The sequence below is a fragment of the Bubalus kerabau genome, chromosome 11 (assembly GCF_029407905.1).
Source record: "Bubalus kerabau isolate K-KA32 ecotype Philippines breed swamp buffalo chromosome 11, PCC_UOA_SB_1v2, whole genome shotgun sequence".
NCBI lineage: Eukaryota > Metazoa > Chordata > Mammalia > Artiodactyla > Bovidae > Bubalus > Bubalus kerabau.
The window spans coordinates 46,729,330-46,755,039 of record NC_073634.1 but is presented as its reverse complement, the minus strand read 5'-3'; the positions used below and the strand labels follow the sequence as shown (position 1 = coordinate 46,755,039).

The following is a 25,710-nucleotide window of genomic DNA, read 5'->3' as shown; positions in this document are numbered from 1 at the left end:
GAGCTGACTCATTTGAAAAGACCCTGATGTTGGGAAAGATTGAAGGCAGGAGGAAAAGGGGATGACAGAGGATGAGATAGTTGAATGGCATCACTGACTCAGTGGACATGAGTTTGGTTAAACTCTGGGAGTTGGTGATGAACAGGGAGGCCCGGCGTGCTGCAGTTCATGTAGTCTCAAAGAGTCAGACATGACTGAGTGACTGAACTGAACTGAACCAGGGTTATGATGACACACGTAGGTTCAAGTGCATGAATACAGAAACAAAAATACTTGAAATGGAAGTGATTCACCTATCAGTCTCTCCCCCAGTGGCTCCGATGGTAAAGAATCTGCATGCAATGCAGGAGACCAGGGTTTGATCCCTGGGTTAGGAAGATTCCCTTGGAGAAGGAAATGGAAACCCACGCCAGTATTCTTGCCTGGAGAACCCCATGGACAGAGAAGCCTTGCAGGTTATAGTCAATGGAAATGCAAAGAGGTAAACACGACTGAGTGACTAACACTTTCATCTACTGGTGACTTGATGGGGTTTAATCAAAAATCATAAGCAGTGGACTAAATGGTCAGAAAACTAGTGTTACATAAAGCTAATCCTCTCTCAAGCTACAATAAAGAAATAAAAGCTCAAGGAAGACTATTCCATCCTGTCCTGTCTATATCTAACACCTAGCTCAAGGGTTCCCACATAGCAGATGCTGTTCAGACATAAGATGAATTAATAATGTTAGTATATTGCTTTATAATAATAAAAACATATTTTTACAGATTTATAACTCATAAATAATTTTCATATATATCATCTGACCTAAAAAGTAGTGGTTAGGAGGGTGATCAAGATGGCAGAGTAGGAGCTCATCTCTCCCCACAAACACATCAAATACACATCTACAAGTGGAACAATTCTCACAGAAAACCAACTGGAAACTAGCAAATCTACACAACCAAAGCTGCAAGAAAGATCTCCATGTAACTGGGTAGGACAGGAAGAAAAGGGGGCATTATGTATGACAAGACCCATGTCCTTGGAGAGACATGTAAGAGAGAAGGTCCACACTGTCAGACTCTTGTCTGGGGAGTACCCCTGCCAGCTGAGATATCTGTTAGGACAGAGAGAGGGGCTGGAGAAGCCTAGACTTTATTTGAGTGCAGGCATGCTGACTTGCTAACAGCAAGGGTGAAAAGGAACTAGTTGCTGATGGCTGCTCCCCCACTGTTCTTCCCAAGCCTCACCTTACTTCCCAATCAGAAGCATGCACCAAGTAGGGCCACAAATACAAATATGCTAAGTGCAAATAGAACCTGGGAGAGAACACCAGTTACTTCTGTGGAGACAGTCTTGAGGGTCTGGGCTGTAGTCCTGGCTGAATCACGTAGCCCATTGTCAATGTACACATGGAAGGGGTGGCTTCTGTACCATCTGAGCCACCAGGGAAGCTCCTGAATACTCTATCCGGCAAGATTATCATTTAGAAGATAAAGAATTTCTCAGACAAGTAAAAACTATAAGAATTCAGTATTACTAAACCTACCCTAAAAGAAATATTGAAAGGTTTCTAAATAAGAGAGAAACAAGAATCTATAGGAAAGGGAAAATCACAATGGGATGCCAAATATATAAGAGGATTGCTGCTGTTGCTGCTAGGTCGCTTCAGTCGTGTCCGACTCTGTGCGACCCCAGAGACGGCAGCCCATCAGGCTCCCCCGTCCCTGGGATTCTCCAGGCAAGAACACTGGAGTGGGTTGCCATTTCCTTCTCCAATGCATGAAAGTGAAAAGTGAAAGTGAAGTCGCTCAGTCGTGTCCAACTCTCAGCAACCCCATGGACTGCAGCCTGCCAGGCTCCTCCATCCATGGATTGTCCAGGCAAGAGTGGACATTGCCTTCTCCATAAGAGGATTGAAGATCACTTAAATAATCTATGTAATTCATAGATTAAAAAATATTCTTGTAAAAGCAATTATAACTACAATGAACAGCAAAAGAATAAGCATGAAGATGTAAAATATGAGATCAACTATAAAAATGTAAATTTTTTACAACATATTTGACTTGTATGCCTATCACTTTAAAGCAAGTTGATATAGTTATGGGTCAACATATCAATATTTGAACCCCACAGTAATCACAAATTAAAAACATAGAATAGATTCATAAAAAACAAAAAAGGAAGGAACTCAAGCAAAATACAAAAGAAAACATCACACCACAAAAGGAAAAACAAAAAGAAGAAACAGAAAACAAGTACAAAAACAACTGGAAAACAAGGTTTAAGATGGCAACAAATACATACTACCAGTAATTTTACTTTCAAAGTCAATGGACTAAATGCTCCAAATAAAGAGTGGCAGGCTGCATAAAAAAACAAGAACCTAAAATACACTATCTATCAGAGACTCACTTCAGCGTGAAAAACACACACAGATAGAAAATGAGGAGATTGAAAAAGATATGCAAATAGAAATGATGAGAAAGTGGTAGTAGCAATACTCATATCAGACAAAACAGACTTTAAAATAAAGGCTATAAAGAAAGACAAAGGGCACTGTATAATTATAAAGAAATCAATACTAGAAGAGGATTTACACTCATTAACATATATACACCCAATCTAGGATCACCTAAATATATAAAGCAAATACTATTAGGTTGGTACAAAAGTTAACTGAGCAGTTTTGGATCATGAATTTTAAATCATTATAACTAGGCTCAAACATATCTTTATTAAACAAAATAGGAACCTGTCTCAGTCAACACATTTTTGCCAATCAGAAATAAGTTTACTTATTCCTGTAGTATAGAAATCCATGCTTTGGGATTCAGTAAGCTCTTGGAAAGCATTTTCTGCCTCCTGCTGGTTGTGGAAGCATTTTTCCTGCAAAAAGTTGTTGAGGTGCTTGAAGAAGTGGTAGTCAGTTGGTGGGAGGTCAGATGAATATGGCAGATGAGGCAAAATTTTGTAGCCCAATTTGTTTAACTTTTGAAGTATCGATTATGTGTTGTAGTCAGGTGTTTTCATGGAGAAGAACTGGGCCCATTCTGTTGACCAATGTCAGCTGCAGGCACTGCAGCTTTTTAGTTCAGCTTACAATTTGCTGAGCATACTTCTCAGATGTAATGGTTTGGCTGGGACTCAGAAAGCCAGAGTGGTCAAACGGAGAGCAGACCACCAAACAATGACCATGACCTTTTTTTGATGCAAGTTTGACTTTGGGAAGTGCTTTGGAGCTTCTTCTCAGTCCAACCCACTGAGCTGGTCACTGCCAGTTTTTTTTTTTTTTATAAAATCCACTTTATGTTGCACATCACAGTCTGAGAAATGGTTTGCTGTTGTTATGCAGAATAAGAGAAAATGACACTTCAAAACGAGGCACCCACTTATCGAGCTTTTTCACCTTTCCAATTTGCTTCAAATGCCAAACGGCTATAGAATGGTCGACACTGAGTTCTTCTGCAACTTCCTGTGTAGCTGTTACAAGGATCAGCTTCGATGATTGCTGTCAATTGGTCATTGTCAACTTCTAATGGCTGGGCACTACACTCCTGATCTTAAAGGCTCTTGTCTCCTTTGCAAAACTTCTTGAACCACCACTGCATTGTATGTTTGTTAGCAGTTCCTCAGCCAAATGCACTACGGATTTTACAAGTTGCTTTATGACCCATTTTGAACTTGTTTAAAAAAATCACTCAAATTTGTTTTTTGTCTATAAGCATCATTTCTATAGTCTAAAATAAATATAAAATAAACAGCAAGCAGTAAATCATTAGCAAAAAAACACAAAGCAAGAAATGTGCAATAAAATGGTGTGTAACATAACCACATTTATTTCAGAACGTATTCCAATATCAAATGGCCAAGTTCAACAGTGTAAAAACCAGTTACTTTTGTGCCAACCTAATAACAGATGTAAAGTTACAAACTGACAGGAATACATAACAGTAAGAGACTTTAATACTCCACTGACATCAATGGACAATCCAGTAAGGTGACAGATGAACTAAAAGAAAAGAATTCACATCAAAAAAAATCTCTAGGGAAAAAAAGTAGAAATCAATCAGAGAAAGAAAAAATGGGAAAAGATCAAACACATGCAGACTAAACTACATGCTACTAAAAATCCAATGGGTCAACAATGAACTAAAAGTCAAAAATACCTCGAAACAAATGACAATGAAAACACAACCATATGAAATTTATGGGATACAGAAAAAGTAGTTCTGGGGGGGCGGGGGCAGGGAGTTCATAGTGATGTCATCTTCCCTCAAGAAACAAGAAAAATCTCAAATAAACAACCTAACCTAACACCTAAAAAAATTAGAAAAAGAAAAAACAAAACCCAAAGTCAGCAGATGGAGAAGGAAATGGCAACCCACTCCAGTCTTCTTGCCTGGAGAATCCCATGGATAGACAGGAGCCTGGTGGGCTACAGTCCACAGAGTCACAAAGAGTCGGACATGACTTAAGAGACTAAACAACAAAGTCAGCAGAAAAAAGGAAATAAGAAAGATTAGAGAAGATATAGATAAAACAGAGATCAAAAGAACAATAAAAAGATCAATAAAAACCAAGAGGTGGCCTTTTTGAAAAGATAAACAAAATTGACAAACCTCTAGCCAGGTTCACCAAGAACAGAGAGGAACCAAATCAACAAAACAAGAAATGAAAGAGGAGAAATAACACTGATACCACAGAAATACAAAAGATCATAACAGAATACTAGGAACAATATGCCAACAAATTCAACAACCAAGAAGGAATGAACAAGTTTCTAAAACATTACAGCCTGCCAAAACTGAATAAAAAAGATATAGATATTCTGAACAGACCAATCACTAGAAGTGAAACACAATCAGTAATTAAAAAAAAAAAAACTCCATATAAACAAAAACCCAGGACCTGACAGCTTTATTAGGAAATTCTACCAAACATACAATGAGGAACTTAAACTTATCCTTCTCAAACTCTTCCTAAAGACTGAAGAGAAGGGAACACTCCCAAATTCATTCTATGAAGGCCACCATCACCCTGATACCAAAACCAGACAAAGACACAACCAAAAAAAAAAGAAAATTACAATGCAACATCTTTGATAAATATAGATACAAAAGTCCTCAGCAAAATATTAGCAAATCAAACCCAACAATACATAAAAAAGATTATACACTGTGATCAGGTTAGATTCATCCTAGAGTGACAAGGATAGTTCAATATCTGCAAATAAATTAGTGTCATACACAACACTGACAAAAGGAAAGTAAAAAAATCGCATGATTATCTCAAAAGATGCAAAAAAAGCATTCGACAAACATCAGTATCCTTTCATGATAAAAAAACTCTCACCAAAGTGTGTATGGAGGGAATGTATCTCAATATAATAAAATCTATTTATGACAAACCCATAGACTATGGGTTTGTCATAAATAGATTTTATTATATACTCAATATACTCAACGATGAAAAGAATGTCTTTTCACTAAGTTCTGAATAAGAAAAGGATGTCCATTCTTACCATCTTTTTTTTTCTTAGTCAGTACACATCCAGAATTTATTCTAATACATTGTGAAGAACTTGGGTCAAAGGAGAAAAACATATTACCATCACTAAGTTCTGAATAAGAAAAGGATGTCCATTCTTACCATCTTTTTTTTCTTAGTCAGTACACATCCAGAATTTATTCTAATACATTGTGAAGAACTTGGGTCAAAGGAGAAAAACATATTACCATCTCATAAAATAATCACAAAAGATTTAATCCTGCTTATATTTAAAGAAACGTAATAATTCTACACAACAGTGCTCTGTGTACTTGCCTGACTCCAAAGACCAAGCTTTTACATTCTATCATCTTGCCTCTAGTAAGCAACGTAAAACCACTGCTGAAGGTGGTGACTACGACTATATGTTCTATGGTTCTTGCTCAAATGCTTAGTCATGTGTGACCTATGGACTATAACTTGGCAGGCTCCTCTGTCCGTGAGAGTCTCCCAGCAAGAAAACTAGAGTGGAGTGCCATTTCCTTCTCCAGGGGATCTCCCCAACCCAGGAATCGAACCTGTGTATCTTACATCTCCGGCACTGGTAGGTGAATTCTTTACCACTAGCGCCACCTGGGAAGCCCCAAAGGAGAAAAACATCTCATAAAATAATCATAAGATTTAATCCTGTTTATATTTGAAGAAATGTAATAATTCTACACAACAGTGCTATGTATACTTGGTTTTTCTTCAAGGAATGAAACCTAAAAATTGTGCTTATGTATTTATTTATTATTTTATATAGGAGTATGGGCTTCCCTGGTGGCTCAGATGGTGTACAATCTGCCTGCAAGGTGGGAGACCTGGGTTCCATCCCTGGGTCAGGAAGACCCCCTGGAGAAGGGAATGGCAATGCACTCCAGTATTCTTGCCTGGAGAATCCCATGGACAGAGGAGCCTGGTGGGCTACAGTCCATGGGGTCACAAAGAGTTGGATACGACAGAGCTACTAACACTTTCACATAGGAGTACAGTTCATTAACAATGTTGTTAGTTTCAGATATACAGTGAAGTGATTCAGTTATACATATATATGTAGCTATTCTTTTTCAAATTCTTTTCCCATTTAGGTTATTACATAGTATTGAGCAGAGTTCCCTGTGCTATTCAGTAGGTCCTCGTTGATTATCTATTTTAAATATAGCAGTGTATACACATCAGTCCCAAACTTTCAATCTATACCTACCCCCCTCACCCTTCCCCTCTGAATCCATAAGCTCATTCTCTGAGTTTGAGAGCCTGTTTCTGTTTTGTAAGTAGCTTATTTGAATCACTTTTTAGTTCTGCATATAAGTAATATCATATGATATTTGTGAGATTTATTAAAACAAAGAAATAATGCCATTTACAGCAAGCAGTATGGATGGATCTGGAGATTATCATACTAAGTGAAGTAAGTTACGCAGAAAAAGACAAATAGCTCACCATTTCTACTCAACATAGTTTTGGCAGTCCTAGTCACAGTAATCAGACAAGAAAAACAAATGAAACATATCCAAATTGGAATTACAGACATGAAGTTATCATTTTGCATAGATGACATGATACTCTATATGGAAAACCCCACACATTCTACATAAAAACCATCAGAATAAATAAATTCAGTAACATAGTCAGGCTACAAGATTAATACACATAAATCTGTTGTATTTTTTTACTCTAACAATGAAATATCAGAGGGAGAAAGTAAACAAACCCATTTAAAATCATATAAAAAAAAATCCTAGGAAAAAACCTAACTAAGGAGGTAAAAGACCTAAATGCTAAGAACTATAAAACACTGATAAAGGAAATTAAAGATGATTAAAAGAAAGGGAAAGATATCTCATGCTCCTGAATTGGAAGAATTAATATTATTAAAATGGTGATATTTTCCAGGGCAATCTTCAAATTTGATGCAATCTCTATCAAATTATCAATGACTGTTTTTCATAGAACTAGAACAAATAATCCTAAAATTTATAAGGAACCACAAAAGAACTGCCAAAGCAATCCTGAGGATAAAGAAGAAAGCTGGAAGCACAACTCTCCCACACTTCAGATAATACTACAGAGCTACAGTAGAGCCCAGAAATAAAACCACACACCTACTGTCAATTAATCTTGACAAAGGAGGCAAGAACAGAACAAAAAAAGACAGACGTAGGAAAAAAACTTACATTTACCAGAGGGGAAAGGGGTAAGGGAGAAATAAATTAGGAGTATGAGATGGAACAAACTACTATATATAAAATAGATAAGCAATAAAGACTTACTGTACAGCACAGGGAACTATATGCAATATCTTAAAATAACCTATAATGCAAAAATAATCTGAAATATATATATATAAATCAGTTTGCTGTACACCTGAAACTAATACTGTAAGTCAACTATACTTCAATTTAAAAAAATAGAGGTTAATACTATGCCCCATTGGTAAGCAGTCTCTGCAACAATGAATATCTCAAAGCAGACATTCCAGTACTGGATCATTCTAATAGATGTATCATCTGAACAACAAAACAACAAAAATAAACACACTGTATCTTATATATACTTTGTTAAACTTATCTCATTTCTTCTTCTTTCCTCTCCAGAATGAAAGAAAAAATAAAATGTTCCTTACAAGGCAAGTTTTCATCATGCAGTAACACCCTAGGACTCAGTTCAGTTCAGTTCAGTCGCTCAGTCGTGTCCGATTCTTTGCGACCCCATGAATCATAGCACTCCAGGCCTCCCTGTCCATCACCAACTCCTGGAGTTCACCCAGACTCACGTCCATTGAGCCAGTGATGCCATCCAGCCATCTCATCCTCTGTTGTCCCCTTCTCCTCCTGCCCCCAATCCCTCCCAGCATCAGAGTCTTTTCCAATGAGTCCACTCTTTGCATGAGGTGGCCAAAGGACTGGAGTTTCAGCTTTAGCATCATTCCTTCCAAAGAAATCCCAGGGCTGATCTCCTTCAGAATGGACTGGTTGGATCTCCTTGCAGTTCAAGGGACTCACAAGAGTCTTCTCCAACACCACAGTTCAAAAGCATCAATTCTTCGGTGCTCAGCCTTCTTCACAGTCCAACTCTCACATCCATACATGACCACTGGAAAAACCATAGCCTTGACTAGACGAACCTTTGTTGACAAAGTAATGTCTCTGCTTTTGAATATGCTATCTAGGTTGGTCATAACTTTCCTTCCAAGGAGTAAGCATCTTTTAATTTCATGGCTGCAGTCACCATCTGCAGTGATTTTGGAGCCCAAAAAATTAAAGTCTGACACTGTTTCCACTGTTTCCCATCTATTTCCCATGAAGTGATGGGACCAGATGCCATGATCTTCATTTTCTGAATGTTGAGCTTTAAGCCAACTTTTCACTCTCCACTTTCACTTTCATCAGGAGGCTTTTTAGTTCCTCTTCACTTTCTGCCGTAAGGATGGTGTCATCTGCATATCTGAGGTTATTGATATTTCTCCCAGCAATCTTGATTCTAGCTTGTGCTTCTTCCAGTCCAGTGTTTCTCATGATGTACTCTGCATATAAGTTAAATAAGCAGGATGACAATATACAGCATTGACATTCTCCTTTTCCTATACAGAACCAGTCTGTTGTTCCATGTCCAGTTCTAACTGTTGCTTCCTGACCTGCATACACATTTCTCAAGAGGCAGATCAGGTGGTCTGGTATTCCCATCTCTTTCAGAATTTTCCACAGTTTATTGTCATCCACACAGTCAAAGGCTTTGGCATAGTCAATAAAGCAGAAATAGATGTTTTTCTGGAACTGTCTTGCTTTTTCCATGATCCAGCGGATGTTGGCAATTTGATCTCTGGTTCCTCTGCCTTTTCTAAAACCAGCTTGAACGTCTGGAAGTTCACGGTTCACGTATTGCTGAAGCCTGGCTTGGAGAATTTTGAGCGTTACTTTACTAGCATGTGAGATGAGTGCAATTGTGTGGTAGTTTGAGCATTCTTTGGCATTGCCTTTCTTTGGGATTGGAATGAAAACTGACCTTTTCCAGTCCTGTGGCCACTGCTGAGTTTTCCAAATTTTCTGGCATATTGAGTGCAGCACTCTCACAGCATCATCTTTCAGGATTTGAAATAGCTTAACTGGAATTCCATCACCTCCACTAGCTTTGTTCATAGTAATGCTTTCTAAGGCCCACTTGACTTCACATTCCAGGATGTCTGGCTCTAGGTCAGTGATCACACCATCGTGATTATCTGGGTCATGAAGATCTTTTTTGTACAGTTCTTCCGTGTATTCTTGCCACCTCTTCTTAATATCTTCTGCTTATGTTAGGTCCATACCATTTCTGTCCTTTATCGAGCCCATCTTTGCATGAAATGTTCCCTTGGTATCTCTAATTTTCTTGAAGAGATCTCTAGTCTTTCCCGTTCTGTTGTTTTCCTCTATTTCTTTGCATTGATCGCTGAGGAAGGCTTTCTTATCTCTTCTTGCTATTCTTTGGAACTCTGCATTCAGATGCTTATATCTTTCCTTTTCTCCTTTGCTTTTTTTGCTTCTCTTCTTTTCACAGCTATTTGTAAGGCCTCCTCAGACAGCGATTTGGTTTTTGCATTTCTTTTCCACAGGGATGGTCTTGATCCCTGTCTCCTGTACAATGTCATGAACCTCATTCCATAGCTCATCAGGCACTCTATCTATACAGGTATGACCTTAGGACTACGATAATCAAAAAGTATCCAATACATTTCCAAATTCTGCCTTCTCTCCTTAGGCTCCCAGTGCTACCAACACTTTACAAGTACTGACTTGACTTACCCTGTCTAACCTGCCATTTTCTATAGCAGCATGTTAAATACAGTAACCACCAGCCACATGTGACTATTTAAGCAAACTAAAAATCCAGTTCCTTAGTCACACTAGCCACATTCCAAGAATTTTACAGCCATGTGTAGCTAGTGGATAATGTACTGGATGGTGAAGATACAGGACCTTCATAAAAAGTTTTACTGGACAGCACCGTATCTAGAGTCTGGACAAAACTTTACTTGTTTACTAGACTTCAATTCTTAATACTGGCTTCATCACTAAGTACTTCTGTAGCTTAATGAACTTGTTTAAGAAAAAAAATTACAAGAACTTCTGGTTCTTGTTATTTCATATGTTAATAAAGCACTTGCTACTATATTATAAATCTTTAAAAATATATATTAGCAATTATATTTCAAATTAATTTGTTTTCTTTATAAAGCTATACATTTTGTTTTGCTCAGAAGGGGTCTTAGGCTTTATGAGACTGAAGAGAGTCCACAGCACGAGAGAAGTTAAGAACCTTGAATTAGAGTAGGCCAAGGAAATATTTCTGGCTTTTTGGGCCATAAAGTCTCCATTATGACTTCTCAGCTCTGCCACTGCAGTGCAAAAGCAGCCACAGACAATACACAATTGAATGAGCATGGCTTTAATAAAACTTTATTCACAAAAGCAGATAGTGGGCCACACTTGGCAAACAGGTGGTAATTTGCCAACCCTTGAATGGAATTATCTTTCTAAGACACAAAAATGGTCATGTCATCTATTTGCATAAAGTTTTCAGTAGTTTCCTCAAAACCCTGGATTATCTGACATCAATCTGGATCTTACTTTCATCTTCTTTCTTAAACCTTAACCAAGCGTTTTCAGCCCAACAACTACTTTTCAGCTCTCTACACATTACTCTGGTTATCTTCCCTAGGTTTTTATATAATGCTGCATCCTGTACCTGAAACATCCTCATAGACAAATTCTTACCATCTTTCAGACACTGAAAGATGGCATGAATCACTCAGTAGAGCACAATGGTTAAAAATTCAGGCTCTGAGGCAGCCAGGGCCCAGAGTAGTTCAATATCCTTTTAGACTAACTCAGCTAATTAAAAGCAGAGTGAGGAGTGGAACTCAGCTCTCTATCATTAATTTTTTCAGCATTTATAGATCATTAACTATGCTCAGGTAAACATTATGCTGAACCTGAGATGTATAAGGCAAGATCCCTTCTCTAGCCCCAGTCAAACTGCTCAGCTAATGCCATATGGAACATAGTTCATCTCTGTTAAGCTCTGCCCAAATTCTTGACCCACAAAATTGTGGGACATAAGACAACTGCTATTATAAAATAAAATAAGTAAATAAATCCAAAACAAAACAAAACAAAAAAAGGATATAGGCTCTGCAGCAGGTTCCCTAGGTTGGAATCCCAATGCTGCCTCTTATAAGCCCATCTGACCTTGGGCATGTTATGTAATGAAAATGACAGCCAATTTTGGTCCCTTGACAAACATTAGTAATAACTTACTTGCCCCATACTTCACTAGAGTTTTATAAAAAACAAGAACCACTGGTATAGAAAAATACTAATATTAGAAACAAAATTCTTAGCCAAAATTACAAAAATTACTGACCTACTGATGAAAACTCATCCTCCAGAGTCCTAGAGCTGTTGGGAGATGAACTCTGATCATCTTTACTTTCTGAAGAATGGTGTGCTCCATCCTCTTTATCGGCTGAAAGATCAACCATTCTGGATTCTAAAAGGACATTTTTTGAATATAACAAGAAAGATTCAGGATGTTGGAATCAATAACTGAAATTCTACACAACACATAGCATATGTAAAATACGGTGTTTTAATTTTACTCCACATATTTAAAGTAGATATGCAGACCTTTCTTTAACTTCCTTTCTGAAATCAACAGTCTAATAAATATGCAACAATATATCCTATTTGCATTATCTACTTAACTAGTGAAATAACATGAAATACACACTATTAAAGAATGCAACAAAAAGAGGGAAGGGAAAAAACAAAAAGAGAAAAAAGTAAATGACAAAAAAATGAAGGAATATTTAAAAGAGAAAAGACGAACAGTGGTAGTAAATAAGTAGATAAAGAAAAGAACACTTAATGTATACTTGCTATGTGCTAGGCATACTGAAGTCTGTTTTACAAAATATATTTCATTTAATTCTCACAATTCAATAAAGTAAATGTTATTACTGATGAGGACACTAGGGACTGGAAAGGCTAAATAACATGTCCAGTATCACAAAGTTACTAAATGGAGAAATCCAACTCTTGGATTTAGGCTGGTGGTAAGAAGTACTATAATGGGCACTGCAGTCTCAAACTAAATCATGGATCTATTTCCACTGTGTGATTCTGGAAAGGACACAGTCAATTAATCAATAAACAAAGATAGTATTAAAAGAGAAGACCCCATAGAAGTGTTATCAGGACTGAATGAGCAAAACGTTAAGGAATTCATGGTATTATTGACAAAAAAGGACTTGTTGGTTCACAATTATTTTGTAATATTTGTGAATAACCTTAAGATTTAAGATTGCATAAATAACTGCTACTACTACTGCCGCTAAGTCGCTTCAGTCGTGTCCGACTCTGTGCGACCCCAGAGATGGCAGCCCACCAGGCTCCCCCGTCCCTGGGATTCTCCACGCAAGAACACTGGAGTGGGTTGCCATTTCCTTCTCCAATGCATGAAAGTGAAAAGTGAAAGTGAAGTCACTCAGTTGTGTCCGACTCTTCGCGACCCCATGGACTGCAGCCCACCAGGCTCCTCTGTCCATGGGATTTTCCAGGCAAGAGTGCTGGAGTGGGGTGCCATTGCCTTCTCCAGCATAAATAACTACTCTATCTTAAATATGCTCCTTAAGGATTTCCCTGGCAGCCCAGTGGCTAAGACTGAGCCTTCCAATGAAGGGAGTGCAGGTTTGAACCCTGCTTAGGGAACGAAGATGCTATCAATCATGCATGGGTAAAAGATTCACTCAGAGTGCAAAACACACGGATGGATTTTAATCTAATCCAGCATAACAAAATTATATGCTTTCAGCTTCCACGTATCACATAGAAATTGGCACTTGCCTTCTGCCTACACAAGGATTAAATCACAAACTGCTATAGTCACTGATCTTCAACACATCCTGAAAGGAGTTCAGGGTAGAGATCAGGAATGAGACACTCTGTACTTTGGAAAAACTGGCAGAACAGGCCTTCAGACAGGTATTTTCAGGGGATTTTATGAGCCCAGTTCTTGCATCCCCTCACATCTAGAAAAGTACTAAAATCATTAATGGTGACATTCGCTCCTCATGACTAGCAGCACGCTTCTGATAAAATGTGTTTTTGACTGCACAACTCCTCTTCACTAAAATCATATATAATACTGACCTGTTCCCTACATCTCTGGAGCAGTTTCTCAAAGCTATATGAAATGCTGTCTCTTGGGCTACAGTTCTCATTTTGCCCCAAACAAAACTTAACTCACAACTCTCACACTGTGTGTTTTTTTCAGTTGACATCCATTGCAAACTAACCTTTGAAAACCTATTACGTTTTGAGCTTCATTGTAATACCAAAGTAGAATACTCTCAAAACTAAAAAGGCTTTAAATACTCTTAATCACCTATCTGTGGTTTTCTTCACACTTTCAAACAAAACAATATATTTCAACAGACTGAATGCAGAGACAGCTTTCAGAATTCAGCTGTCTTCTGATAAGCCAGACATTAAAGACATTTGCAAACTGAAAACAATGTCATTCTTACTATTTTTTGGAAAACAATTATTTTTCATAAAAATGTTTCTTACCCTTACATGTAATGAGTTAACTCTAAAAAAGAATTAAAATGTATCTTAATTTCTAATATGGTAAACCTTATAGGGGCTTCCTCTCTGGTGGCTCAGTGGTAAAGAATCCTCAGCCAAAGCAGGAGACTCAGGCTTGATCCCTGGGTCGGGAAGATGCCGTGGAGAAGGAAATGGCACTCCAGTATTCTTGCCTGGAGAATCCCATGGACAGAGAAGTCTGAAAGGCTATATAGTCCTTGGGATCACAAAAGAGTCAGACATGACTTAGCAACTGAACAACAATAAACATCATAGATACAATCCACAGAAACAAAGGTTCTTTGGGATCTTTAATTATTCTTAAAGAGTATAAAGGGTAAACTTTAAGACCAAATGGGTAAGAACAAAAAGTTTGAGAACGAAAGTTTAACCAGATGACTTACATAAAGCACAAAAATATTAAAAAAAATCATGAAAACTTCAAACAGGTGATTATGAACAATGACTAAGAAATCAACAAAATCACTTGGACTAAAAATACTGGGGTTAAAATATTCCTACCTCAAGACTATATAACCAAAAACTATATATATATATATATATTTTTTTTTACAGATACTTTATTGAAATCATACCATCTTGAAAATAATAATAAAAAAAAACACGTTAACATATTAGCAACAAAGGTTTGTTTTCTACATGGTATTTCATCCTGTGACAAATCAGAGATGTTGAATTGTCATTCTACTGGTGACATTACCCACAGGTGACAAACTGGATATTCTACTCTTATTAACAGGGTAGGGATTAACCTCAGTTCATTAAGCCTGGGTGTTATGTATTCTGGAGTGCCATGGATTGCAGACAAAGTAGGTAAAAAGCGGCATTTAACTGGAGAAGCTGATTGCTTCTAGAGACTTTACTACTAAGTTCACGATGGAATATTTTTAGAAGTTCCTTTTAGGCTGAAATATAATCTCAAATATTTTTATGTGTGTCTGAGTCAGAAGTTAATGTATTTATACTTCAAGACCCCACTTATACAAGTTCCTTCCAAGTCTGTTTGTGTTTTTATTTCTCTAACGATATAGTTTTATTTCTAACTATATTCTTATTAAACTCCAGTTCAAACTAGAATAAATCTCATGTAAACAACTTTATGCTGCTTGAATCCTATTTTCAAGAAGGCAAAGGTACTTCAAAACTGCTGCATTGCATTTAACACTTTATTGGTAGTCACCAATCAGTGAAAGTCGCACAGTCGTGTCCCCAGCTGTTTGCGACCCCATGACTATACAGTCCATGGAATTCTCCAGGCCAGAATACTGGAGTGAGTAGCCTTTCCCTTCTCCAATCTTCCCAACCCAGGGATCTAACTCAGGTCTCCCGCATTGCGCACGGATTCTTTACCAGTTGAGCCACAAGGGAAGCGCAATCTATTGTTAGTGACCCATACTGCTATGCTTATCTTTTCTTTAAATAACCAATTAAAAAAAAAAAAGTCCCAAAGTCTCTCACCTAAGTTTTCCTAGCGTACCGGTTTGGTTAAGTGTTTCCGAGAAAAAGAATTGGGGACAGAAAGCACTTCCGCCTACCTAAGAGTATTAGGAATTTTTAAACTCTTGGGTGACAATTTAGGTTCTCCGTAAGCATCAAGAGTAACATTTAAAGCCGTCACCGGTGAGGGTTCAATTGATGATGCAAACACAAGCCCAAACCGCGCAGGATTCTTTCTACGCCCCCAAGCGGCCCAATATGGACATGCAGGCAGCAGGCCAGTGTTCACAGGCACGCATCTCCCCGATTCAACGCTGCTGTAGTAGGCACCGCGTTACAGAAACCTTTAGACAGTCCCGCGGACTTGTACCTCACCCTGCCCACTCCCCGCTCCGGCCGCCCACTCTGCTGCCCAGCGTCACCTGGGACGTCCGAGGATTCGTCCAAGCGCGGAGCCGCTCTCGCGGCGTGCCGGGAACTAGCCCAGGCCCGGCCGCGGCGGCGGCCCCGGCCCCGGCGGAGCAGTTCAGCCACCTCCGCGTGGCCTCTTCCAGACGGCGGCCCTTCCACCGCTGGGTCCCGGGCCGCCTGCTCCCCCGTCGCCCCGGGTTCAGCAAATGTCTCCTGGGCGCCGTCGCTGTCACTAGAATCTGCTCGGCGCGGCCGGAACGTTCTTTTCGGCCTGTGAGCCATGGCCGAGGACCCAGCGCCCGGCGCAGCTTCCTCTTCCTGCCGGCTAACCCCGCCCCTCTAGGGCAAGTACCCAGGCAGGCGCTCCTGCCTTTCCACTGCTTGCTTGCATAGGGCCCGCCCAGCTTAGACGTCAGCTTCGCCCCTCGCAGGCGTGCTTTGCTTCTTTCAATCTGCTCGAGAGTTGGGGTTCCAGGGATGAGGTATGGGGATGTAGAGCGTTCTCTTTGCTTTGCAAGGTGAGCTTGAGCAGATGGTCGCTGAGAAATTCTCGCAGACTCTGCCGTGGAGAGCAGCGCTCACAAGCTCCCTTGTACAAATGCTTTCGAAGAATCAGGCATTATGCCCACCTCCTGGACTAGGACTGGATCTGCTCTTCTACTTTCTGGGGAGAGTGAAATTCTCTCTCCAAACAAGAATTAAAACAAAGGAGAAATGAAGCATTTCTTGTATCAATCAACAAGGATGTCACAGTAATCAGTGATTCCAGCTCTCCAGAGCAATTGGGAAGAAAATAATACCTGTGATCCGGCTTTAGCTGCTCTTCAGTGAGTACTCAACATTCAGAAAACTAAGATCATGGCATCTGGTCCCATCACTTGATGGCAAATAGATGGGGAAACAGTGACAGACTTTATTTTGAGGGGGCTCCAAAATCACTGCAGATGGTAAGTGCAGCCATGAAATTAAAAGATGCTTGCTCCTTGGAAAAAAGCTATGACCAACCTAGACTGCATATTAAAAAGCAGAGACATTACTTTACCAACAAAGGTCCGTCTAGTTAAAGCTGTGGTTTTTCCAGTAGTCATATGTGGATGTAAGAGCTGGACTATAAAGAAAGCTGAGAGCCAAAGAATTGATGCTTTTGAACTGTGGTGTTGGAGAAGACTCTTGAGAGCCCCTTGGACTGCAAGGAGATCCAACCAGTTCATCCTAAAGGAGATCAATCCTGAATATTCATTGGAAGGACTAATGCTGAAGCTGAAACTCCAATACTTTGGCCACCTGATGTGAAGAACTGACTCATCTGAAAAGACCCTAATGCTGGGAAAGATTGAAGGCAGGAGGAGAAGGGGATGACAGAGGATGGGATGGTTGGATGGCATGACCAATTTGATGGACATGAGTTTGAGCAAGCTCTGGTAGTTAGTGATGGACAGGGAAGCCTGGTGTGCTGCAGTCCATGGGGTTGCAAAGAGTTGGACATGACTGAGAGATTGAACTGAAACTGAAACTGAATCAGTGAGTACTGAGGAAAGCAAGGTACTAGCCCGAGATAGCTGAGATGCATATGAAAGAAATTATTTCAGTGAGCCCAAACTCTTACATTTTCCCATACATAGAAAAACACTAAATTCCTTAACTTGAGATATCTGGTTTTCTCTAATTCACAAAAATACTTTTGAGGTTAAGACTACCTGCGCTTTGTTGCATTCAGTTCAGTTCAGTTGCTCAGCCGTGTCCGACTCCTTGTGACCCCATGGACCGCAGCATGCCAGGCTTCCCTGTTCATCACCATCTCCCTCAGCTTGTTCAAACTCACGTCCATCAAGTCGGTGATGCCATCCAACCATCTCATCCTCTGACATCACTTTCTCCTCATGCCTTCAATCTTTCCCAGCATTAGGGTATTTTCTAATAGGTCAGCTCTTCACATCAGGCGGCCAAAGCATTGGAACTTCAAGCATCAGTCCTTTCAGTGAATATTCAGGACTGATTTCCTTGAGGATTGACTGGTTTGGTCTCCCTGCAGTCCAAGGGACTCTCAAGAGTCTTCTCCAACACCACAGTTCAAAAGCATCAGTTCTTCAGCACTCAGCTTTCTTTATGGTCCAACTCTCACATCCATACATGACTACTGGAAAAACCACAGCTTTGACTAGACAGACCTTTGTTGACAAAGTAATGTCTGTTTTTAATATGCTGTCTAGGTTTGTCATAGCTTTTCTTCCAAGGAGCAAGTGTCTTTTAATTTCATGGCTGCATTCACCATCTGCAGTGATTTTAGAGCCCAAGAAAATAAAGCCTGTCACTGTTTCCATTGTTTCCCCATCTATTTGCCATGAAATGATGGGACCAGATGCCATGATCTTCATTTTTTGAATGTTGAGTTTGTCAGCCTTTTCACTCTCCTCTTTCACTTTTGTCAAGAGGCTCTTTAGTTCCTCTTTGCTTTCTGCCATAAGGGTGGTGTCATCTGCATATCTGAGGTTATTGATATTTCTCCTGTCAATCTTGATTCCAGCTTGTGCTTCATCCAGCCCAGCATTTCGCATGATGTACTCTGAGTACAAGTTAAGTAACAGGGTGACAGTATATAGCTTTGATGTACTCCTTTCCCGATTTGGAACCAGTCCATTGTTGCATGTCAGTTTCTAACAGTTGCTTTTTGACCTGCATACAGATTTCTCAGGAGGCAGGTAAAGTGGTCTAGTATTCCCTTCTCTTTAAGAATTTTTCCACAGTTTGTGTGATCCACACAAAGGCTTTAGCATAGTCAATGAAGCACAGGTAGATGTTTTTCTGAAATTCCCTTGCTTTTTCTATGATCCAATGGACGTTGGCAATTTGATCTCTGGTTCCTCTGCCTTTTCTAAATCCAGTTTGAAATCCAGCTTGAACATCTGGAAGTTCTCGGTTCACATACTGTTGATGCCTAGGCTAGGAGAATTTTAAGCATTACTTTGCTAGTGTGTGAGATGAGTGCAATTGTGTGGTAGTTTGAACATTCTTTGGCATTGCTTTTCTGTGGAATTGGAATGAAAATGAAAACTGACCTTTTCCAGTCCGGTGACCACCACTGAATTTTCCAAATTTTCTGGCATATTGATTGAAGCACTTTCACAGCATCCTCTTTTAGGATTTGAAATAGCTCAGCTGGAATTCCATCATCTGCACTAGTTTTGTTGATAGTGATGCTTCCTAAGGCCCACTTGACTTCACATTTCAGGATATCTGACTCTAGGTGAGTGATCACATCATTGTGGTTATCTGGGTCATTAAGATCTTTTTCATATAGTTCTGTATATTCTTGCCTCCTCTTCTTAATATCTTATGCTTCTGTTAGGTCCATACTGTTTCTCTCCTTTATTGTGCCCATCTTTGTGTGAAATGTTCCCTTGGTATCTCTAATTTTCTTGAAGAGATCTCAAATGTTTCCCATTCTACTGTTTTTCTCTGATCATTTTTCTCTGATCAGTCATTCCTCATTGATCACTGAGGATCAATTCAAATCTGACTCCTTCCCCCACCTCCTTGGAGCAGTTCTTTTAGGGCTACTTGAGAAGCTGTCTCTTGGGCTTGAAGTCCTAAAAATTCCCACCAAATAAAACATAGCTCTCAACCTCTAGGTTGTGACTATTTTCTTTAATTGACACAAACAGACCAGAAAAAAAAAAGAACACAGCAACAACAACCCAGGTATGGGTGTATCTGAGATTGTCTTTGAAAGCTAAGCAGTAAAATCTACACAGCAAAATCTGCACATAAATGATAGGTGCACAGATAAAAATCAAATGGTTGCTTCCAGGCATCAAAGCTTCAGTCAAGCCTGGTTAAATACTTTGGTCCAGAAGAAAACAATATGTATCAGAAAAAATGGTTGTTGTTTAAAAAGAAGTGCAGAGATAAGGACAACCCCACAGAATTGCCTGTAGAAATAGATAAAGAGCAACGAGGGAACAAAAAGCCTTTCCAGGTACCCATAATCATTGCTACCTTGTATCATTTGCTCTGTCTCATGAACACTAGGAAATTTTTTCCCCAAGAGAGCATGAATAATGCCATACATCTTATTTGCCCCCACCATACCAACTCTTTGCGACCCCATGAACTATATGGTCCATGGAATTCTCCAGGCCAGAATACTGGAGTGAGTAGTCTATCCCTTCTCCAGGGGATCTTCCCGACCCAGGAGTCAAACCGGGGTCTCCTGCATTGCAGGTGGATTCTTTACCAGCTGAGCTACCAGGGAAGCCCCCATTCACAATACTGTCTTATTGTTTTTTCTCATTTTCAAATTTTAACAGCTTTATTGAGGTAGAATTGACATACAATAAATTTCACATTTGTCAAATGTACACTTTGATGTTTTGCTATGAAATTGTCACCAACATCAAGAGACTGAACATCTTCAGTGCCCTCTGTTATCTCTCTCTCTTGTTCTTCCCCACATCCTGTCCATCCCCAGGTAGCCTCAGATCTGCTGTCACTATAGATATTTATGTAAATGCAGTTTTACGGTATGTACCCTTTTGTCTTTTTTTCACTCAGTGTAATTATTTTGAGATTCATCTATGCTTTCATGCGTCGGTTATTCATTCCTTTTCATTGAAAAGTGTTTTTCCATTTTATGTATGTATTGTTGTTGCTATGTTGTTTAGTTGCTAAGTTGTGTTCAACTCTTTGCAATCCCATGAACTGCAGCACACCGAGCTTCCCTCTCCTTGACTATCTCCCAGAGTTTGCTCAGACTCATGTCCATCGAGTAGGTAATACCATCTCATCCTCTGTCTTCCCCTTATCCTCTTGCCCTCAATCTTTCCCAGCAACAGGGTCATTTCCAATGAGTCAGCTCATCTCATCAGGTGGCCAAAGTATTGGAGCTTCAGCTTCAGCATCAGTCCTTCCAATGAAGATTCAGGGTTGATTTCCTTTAGGATTGACTGAGTCCAAGGAACTCTCAAGAGTCTTCTCCAGTACAATTCAAAACATCAATTCTTCAGTGCTCAGCATTCTTTATGGTCCAACTCTCACATCCTGCATGACTACTGGAAAAGCCAGTATGTATGTATAAAATGTGCTTATTCATTTATCTGTTGATGACTTATCTGGGGGATTTTGTTTGTTTACTATTACACACAAAACTGCTATGAACACCTGTGCACTAGTCTTCATACGTGCTCAGTTGCTTCAGTCGTGTCTCGTTTCATGCGACCCACTCCAGTATTCTTGGGCTTCCCTTATGGCCCAGCTAGTAAAGAATCTGCCTGCAATGTGGGAGACCTGGGTTGGATCCCTGAGTCAGGAAGATCCCCTGGAGAAGGGAATAGCTTCTGCTTTAAAGAGCAATAATAAGACAGAGTTTCGCTTAGTCATGTCTGACTCTTTGTAACCCCACACACTGTAGCCTGCCACGCTCCTCTATTCATGGGATTCTCCACCCAAGAATAGTGGAGTGGGTTGCCATTTCCTTCTCCGGGACAATACTAATTTATTAAATTAATAAAAGTTTATTAGGAAACTTTGCATTATTCATCTCATATAATTTAAAATTGCAGAGATTAATAATTGAAAGAAAATTGGCATATGAAATATTCCCAGGTTTTAGAAATTGATGTCATATTTACTCAAACAAATCATTCATCCCAGAGTGAAATGACATTTTAGTTAGCTTCTCTAGCCATTAATCAGTGGGTCCTGAGCTCCCTCTAGTGAGAAATGTGCTACTTACAGAAGGGTGGTGTCAATCTTTTAGAAATTGCCTCCTTTCTCATTACAGTGTTTTTCATTCTCTATTGTTCTAAGTAATGGATGTATTTTCAGTTTTAAGTCAAAACCATGTCAGATTTCTCAGAGAACAATTTTTTTGAGAAATTACATAAAAGTAAGATACCACTCTCTCCTTTGGGAATTAAAAACACTTATTAATGGTGCTAAAGAACCCACCTGCCAATGCAGGAGCCACAGGAGATCTGGGTTCTATCCCTGGGTCAGGAAGATCCCCTGGAGGAGGGCATGGCAATCCACTCCAGTATTTTGGCCTAGAAAATCCCATGGACAGAGGAGCCTGACAGGCTACAATCCATATCGTTGCAAAGAGCTGGACACAACTGAAGTGACTTTGCCTATTGTGGAAATGCATCCATAAAATTATGGACCTAATTTTGTTTTCATTTGTGCAGTATCTATCTTTGAGTACTTAGTATGATGGTCCCTTGTCCTGAGATTGAAGAATCACAATACCCTTGGGGATCATGCTCCTGATGGTAAACTACTGTTAGCCAAATTAGCTCTGCAGATTGACCTGTTAGAAAATACTTTTAAGAAACGGATGCTCAAAATATTTAACATAAGATCTACCCTTTTAACAATTTTTTAAGTGTACATTACAGTATTGTTAATTATAAACACAATGTTGTACAGCAGATCTCTAGAATTTTTACTTTTTAACTGAAACTTTTTACATGTTGTACTTTAATGCCCAATTTCTCCTCCTCCAAGCCCCTGGCAGTCACCATTCTTTTTGCTTCTAAGAGTTTGGCTCTTCTACGTACCTCATATAAGTGGAATCATGCAGTATTTATCCTCCTGTGACTTAGCATAATGTCCTCAAAGTTCATTTTGTCACATATAGCAGAATTTCCTTCTTTTTTAATGCTGAATAATATTCCACTGTCCCTATATACCACTTTTTTTATCCATTCATTGGACAATAGACATTTAGGTGGTTTCCATACCTATTGGCTGTTGTGAAAAGTGCTGTAATAAGTGTGAGAATGAAAATAAGTCCTGGTGTGAATTCTTTTGGATAAATACCCAGAAATGGGATTGCTGGATCATATAGTAGTCTTGGGCTCCCCTGGTAGCTCAGTGATAAAGAATCTGCCTGCCAGTGCAGGAGACTTGGGTTTGATCCTTGGGTCAGGGAGATCCCCTGGGGAAGATAATGGCAACCCACTCCAATATTCTTTGCCTGGGAAATCCCATGGACAGAGGAGCCTGTTAGGCTACAGTCCATGGTGTTGCAAAAGGATTGGACACAACTTAGTGACTAAATCAAGAACAAAAATGGTAGTCTTATTTTTAACTTTTTAGGAACTTCCATACTGTTTTTCACAACAACTGCACATTTCACATTCCTACCCAACAGTGTGCAAATATTTCAGTTTCTCTACAACCTTTCCAACCCTTGTTGACTGATTGCTTGATACTGACCATCCAAACATGTGTGAAGTGATGTTTCATTGTGGTTTTGATTGGCCTTTCCCTGATTAGTGATGTTGAGCGAATAGGTTTTGTTGTTAATAGTGGTTTTGTTTTGTCATTGAGTTGCAATAGTACCTTATGTATTTTGGATATTAATCTTTTATCAGAGATATGGTTTGTAAATATTTTTTCCCTTTCTGTATGTTGCCTTTCACTCTGATGATTGTTGCTCTTGCTGGGCAGAAGCTTTTTAGTTTGATGTAGTCCTACTTGTCTATTTTTTATTTCATTGCCTGTGCCTTTGGCATCATATTCAATAAACCATTGCCAAGACTAGTGTCATGAAGATTTTCCCTTAAGAATTTTAATTTTTAATTTTAACGGCTTAAGATTTTTAAGTGTTTAATATATTTTGAAATTCTTTTTGTGTATGGTGTAGGATACGTGTCCAGTTTCATTCTTTTGCATGTGAATATCCTGTTTCCCCAACACCATCTGTTTAAGAGATTATTCTCATAAACAGCCACAAGTGTGTTGTTTTAAGCTGATAAATATTGGGGTAAATTGTCACACAACAGAAAATAACTAATGCAGCTCCTAAGTGAAACTGATGCTCCTGGTCTGAGGGCCACGCTCTGAGTGGCCAGGAAGTAAAGGAAAAGAATAAGATCACTGAAGAAGGCTGAAGTAGTCAACAGAAGGCACTGGATCTGTGGTTTGAGAGTGTCTCAGCCACTGCACATGTTGCTGTTTGTCCCCCTGGTGCAATTACAACCAGCATAAAGAAACCAAATATTTGTGTGCACATATTGCTTCACCTGATCCAGAAATTGCTAAGATTTACAAGTGCCTTGAAGAAAGAAAATCATTGCATTTGCAAGTTTTCTTGAAAATTTTCTTAGGACTGGAAAATTATAATTTTCTGTAAACTGATGATTTCAGTTATCTCCACATATTTGTAACCCTTCACTTTAGGTTTCTTTTTTTTAAAAACTGTTACTGAATTTAAGACCTTGAAAAAGTCAAGGTCATTGTTTCTCTCTTAGAATGTTTTACTATGTAAGCCATCCAAACAGATCTTCCAAGAGTGTGGTGGGGTAAAAAGAAATAAATGTACATCTTTAAAAAAAAAAAAGATGTACAAAATTGTTCATAACATACCAGCTCTATTCATAATAGTAAAATATACCTGGGGGAAGAGCAACATCTAACAAGTGGAAAATGAATAAACAAACTGTGGAATATTCATATAATGGAATACTATGTAATAAAAAGAATGTACTACTGATATACCAAGCAACACAGATACATGTTTAAAACATTTTGTTGAGTGAAAGGAGCCAGACACAAAAAGATAGACACTGTATCAGTTCAGTTCAGTTCAGTTCAGTCACTCAGTTGTGTCCAGCTCTTTGCAACCCCATGAACTGCAGCAGGCCAGACCTCCCTGTCCATCACCAACTCCCGGAGTTTACCCAAACTCATGTCCATCGAGTCAGTTATGCCATCCAACCATCTAATCCTCTGTCGTCCCCTTCTCCTCCTGCCTTCAGTCTTTCCCAGCATCAGGGTCTTTTCCAATGAGTCAGCTCTTCGCATCAGGTGGCCAAAGTATCGGAGTTTCAGCTTCAACGTCAGTCCTTCCAGTGAACACCCAGGACTGATCTCCTTTAGGATGGACTGGTTGGATCTCCTGATTCCATTTATATGAAGTCCAAGAACAGGCAAAACTTTAGTCAGAACAGAGATCTTTGAGAAGGGGGTATTGAATGCAAAGGCCACAACGGAACCTTCTGGCATGATAGAAATGCCTCATGTAGATCTAGGTGGTGGCTGCATGGATGTAAAATTCATTGAGCTGTATGCTTAAGATTTGTGCACTTCACTGTATGTAAGTTATACCTCAACTTTTTAATGGAAAAAGGAGGTAATGGGATAGAAGATAAGATATCTGGTGATGTAAATTTGAGATTTTTCCTGCCCAGAAAATATTTAACTTCATAGATCTGCATGAGATTAATTGGGAAGACAATTTAGATAGATAAGAGACCTCTAGATTAAGCACTAGGGAACCAGAGGTTGGGAAAAGGAAAATCAGTCAGCAAAACAGAGATTAAAAATGAGAGAGAAAAAGAGCAGACGAACAAGGTCTCAGAGAAAATGAAGAATAGAGTGGTCACCTGCATGAAACACTACTGAGAGCTAGAGATGACGACAGAGAAGTGTTAGTACAAAAGAGACACCCTGCTATCAAAATCAACTTGAAGGTACTCCAACCACCCTCTATTTCTAACTCAACTCTGCCACCCATGACCTCGACACACAGCACTTAAGTCCTGAGAGCTTCTGGTTTAAAGAGCAATAATAGCTTATAAAAAGTCTGTCTGAAAATCGGTTGTAAAATATTTCAAATTATTTTTTAAATTACCATATCAATAAAGCTCCAAGACCCAGTCTTACTCTCAAAACCCAAAGAAAAAAGAACATAAA

General features: G+C 39.2%; 1 protein-coding gene across 5 annotated transcripts in view; it reads right to left on the bottom strand.

Annotated features, from left to right (window-relative positions):
• GCFC2 (GC-rich sequence DNA-binding factor 2) overlaps window positions 1-16,497 on the bottom strand; it is an 88,959-nt gene extending 72,462 nt beyond the window's left edge. The window contains exons 1-2 of one of the 5 annotated variants that reach the window (XM_055540223.1): window positions 16,026-16,497; window positions 11,921-12,046 (exon numbers count right to left, since the gene is read on the bottom strand). In XM_055540223.1, coding sequence (XP_055396198.1) covers window positions 11,921-12,046; window positions 16,026-16,296 — 397 coding nt within the window. In that variant the 5' untranslated portion in view covers window positions 16,297-16,497. Of the gene's footprint in view, window positions 1-11,920; window positions 12,047-14,193; window positions 14,401-16,025 lie in introns of those variants that run through there. The other 4 variants (XM_055540222.1, XM_055540221.1, XM_055540219.1 and 1 more) reach the window with 4 other exon arrangements.
• Between the last annotated feature and the right edge of the window lie 9,213 nt (window positions 16,498-25,710).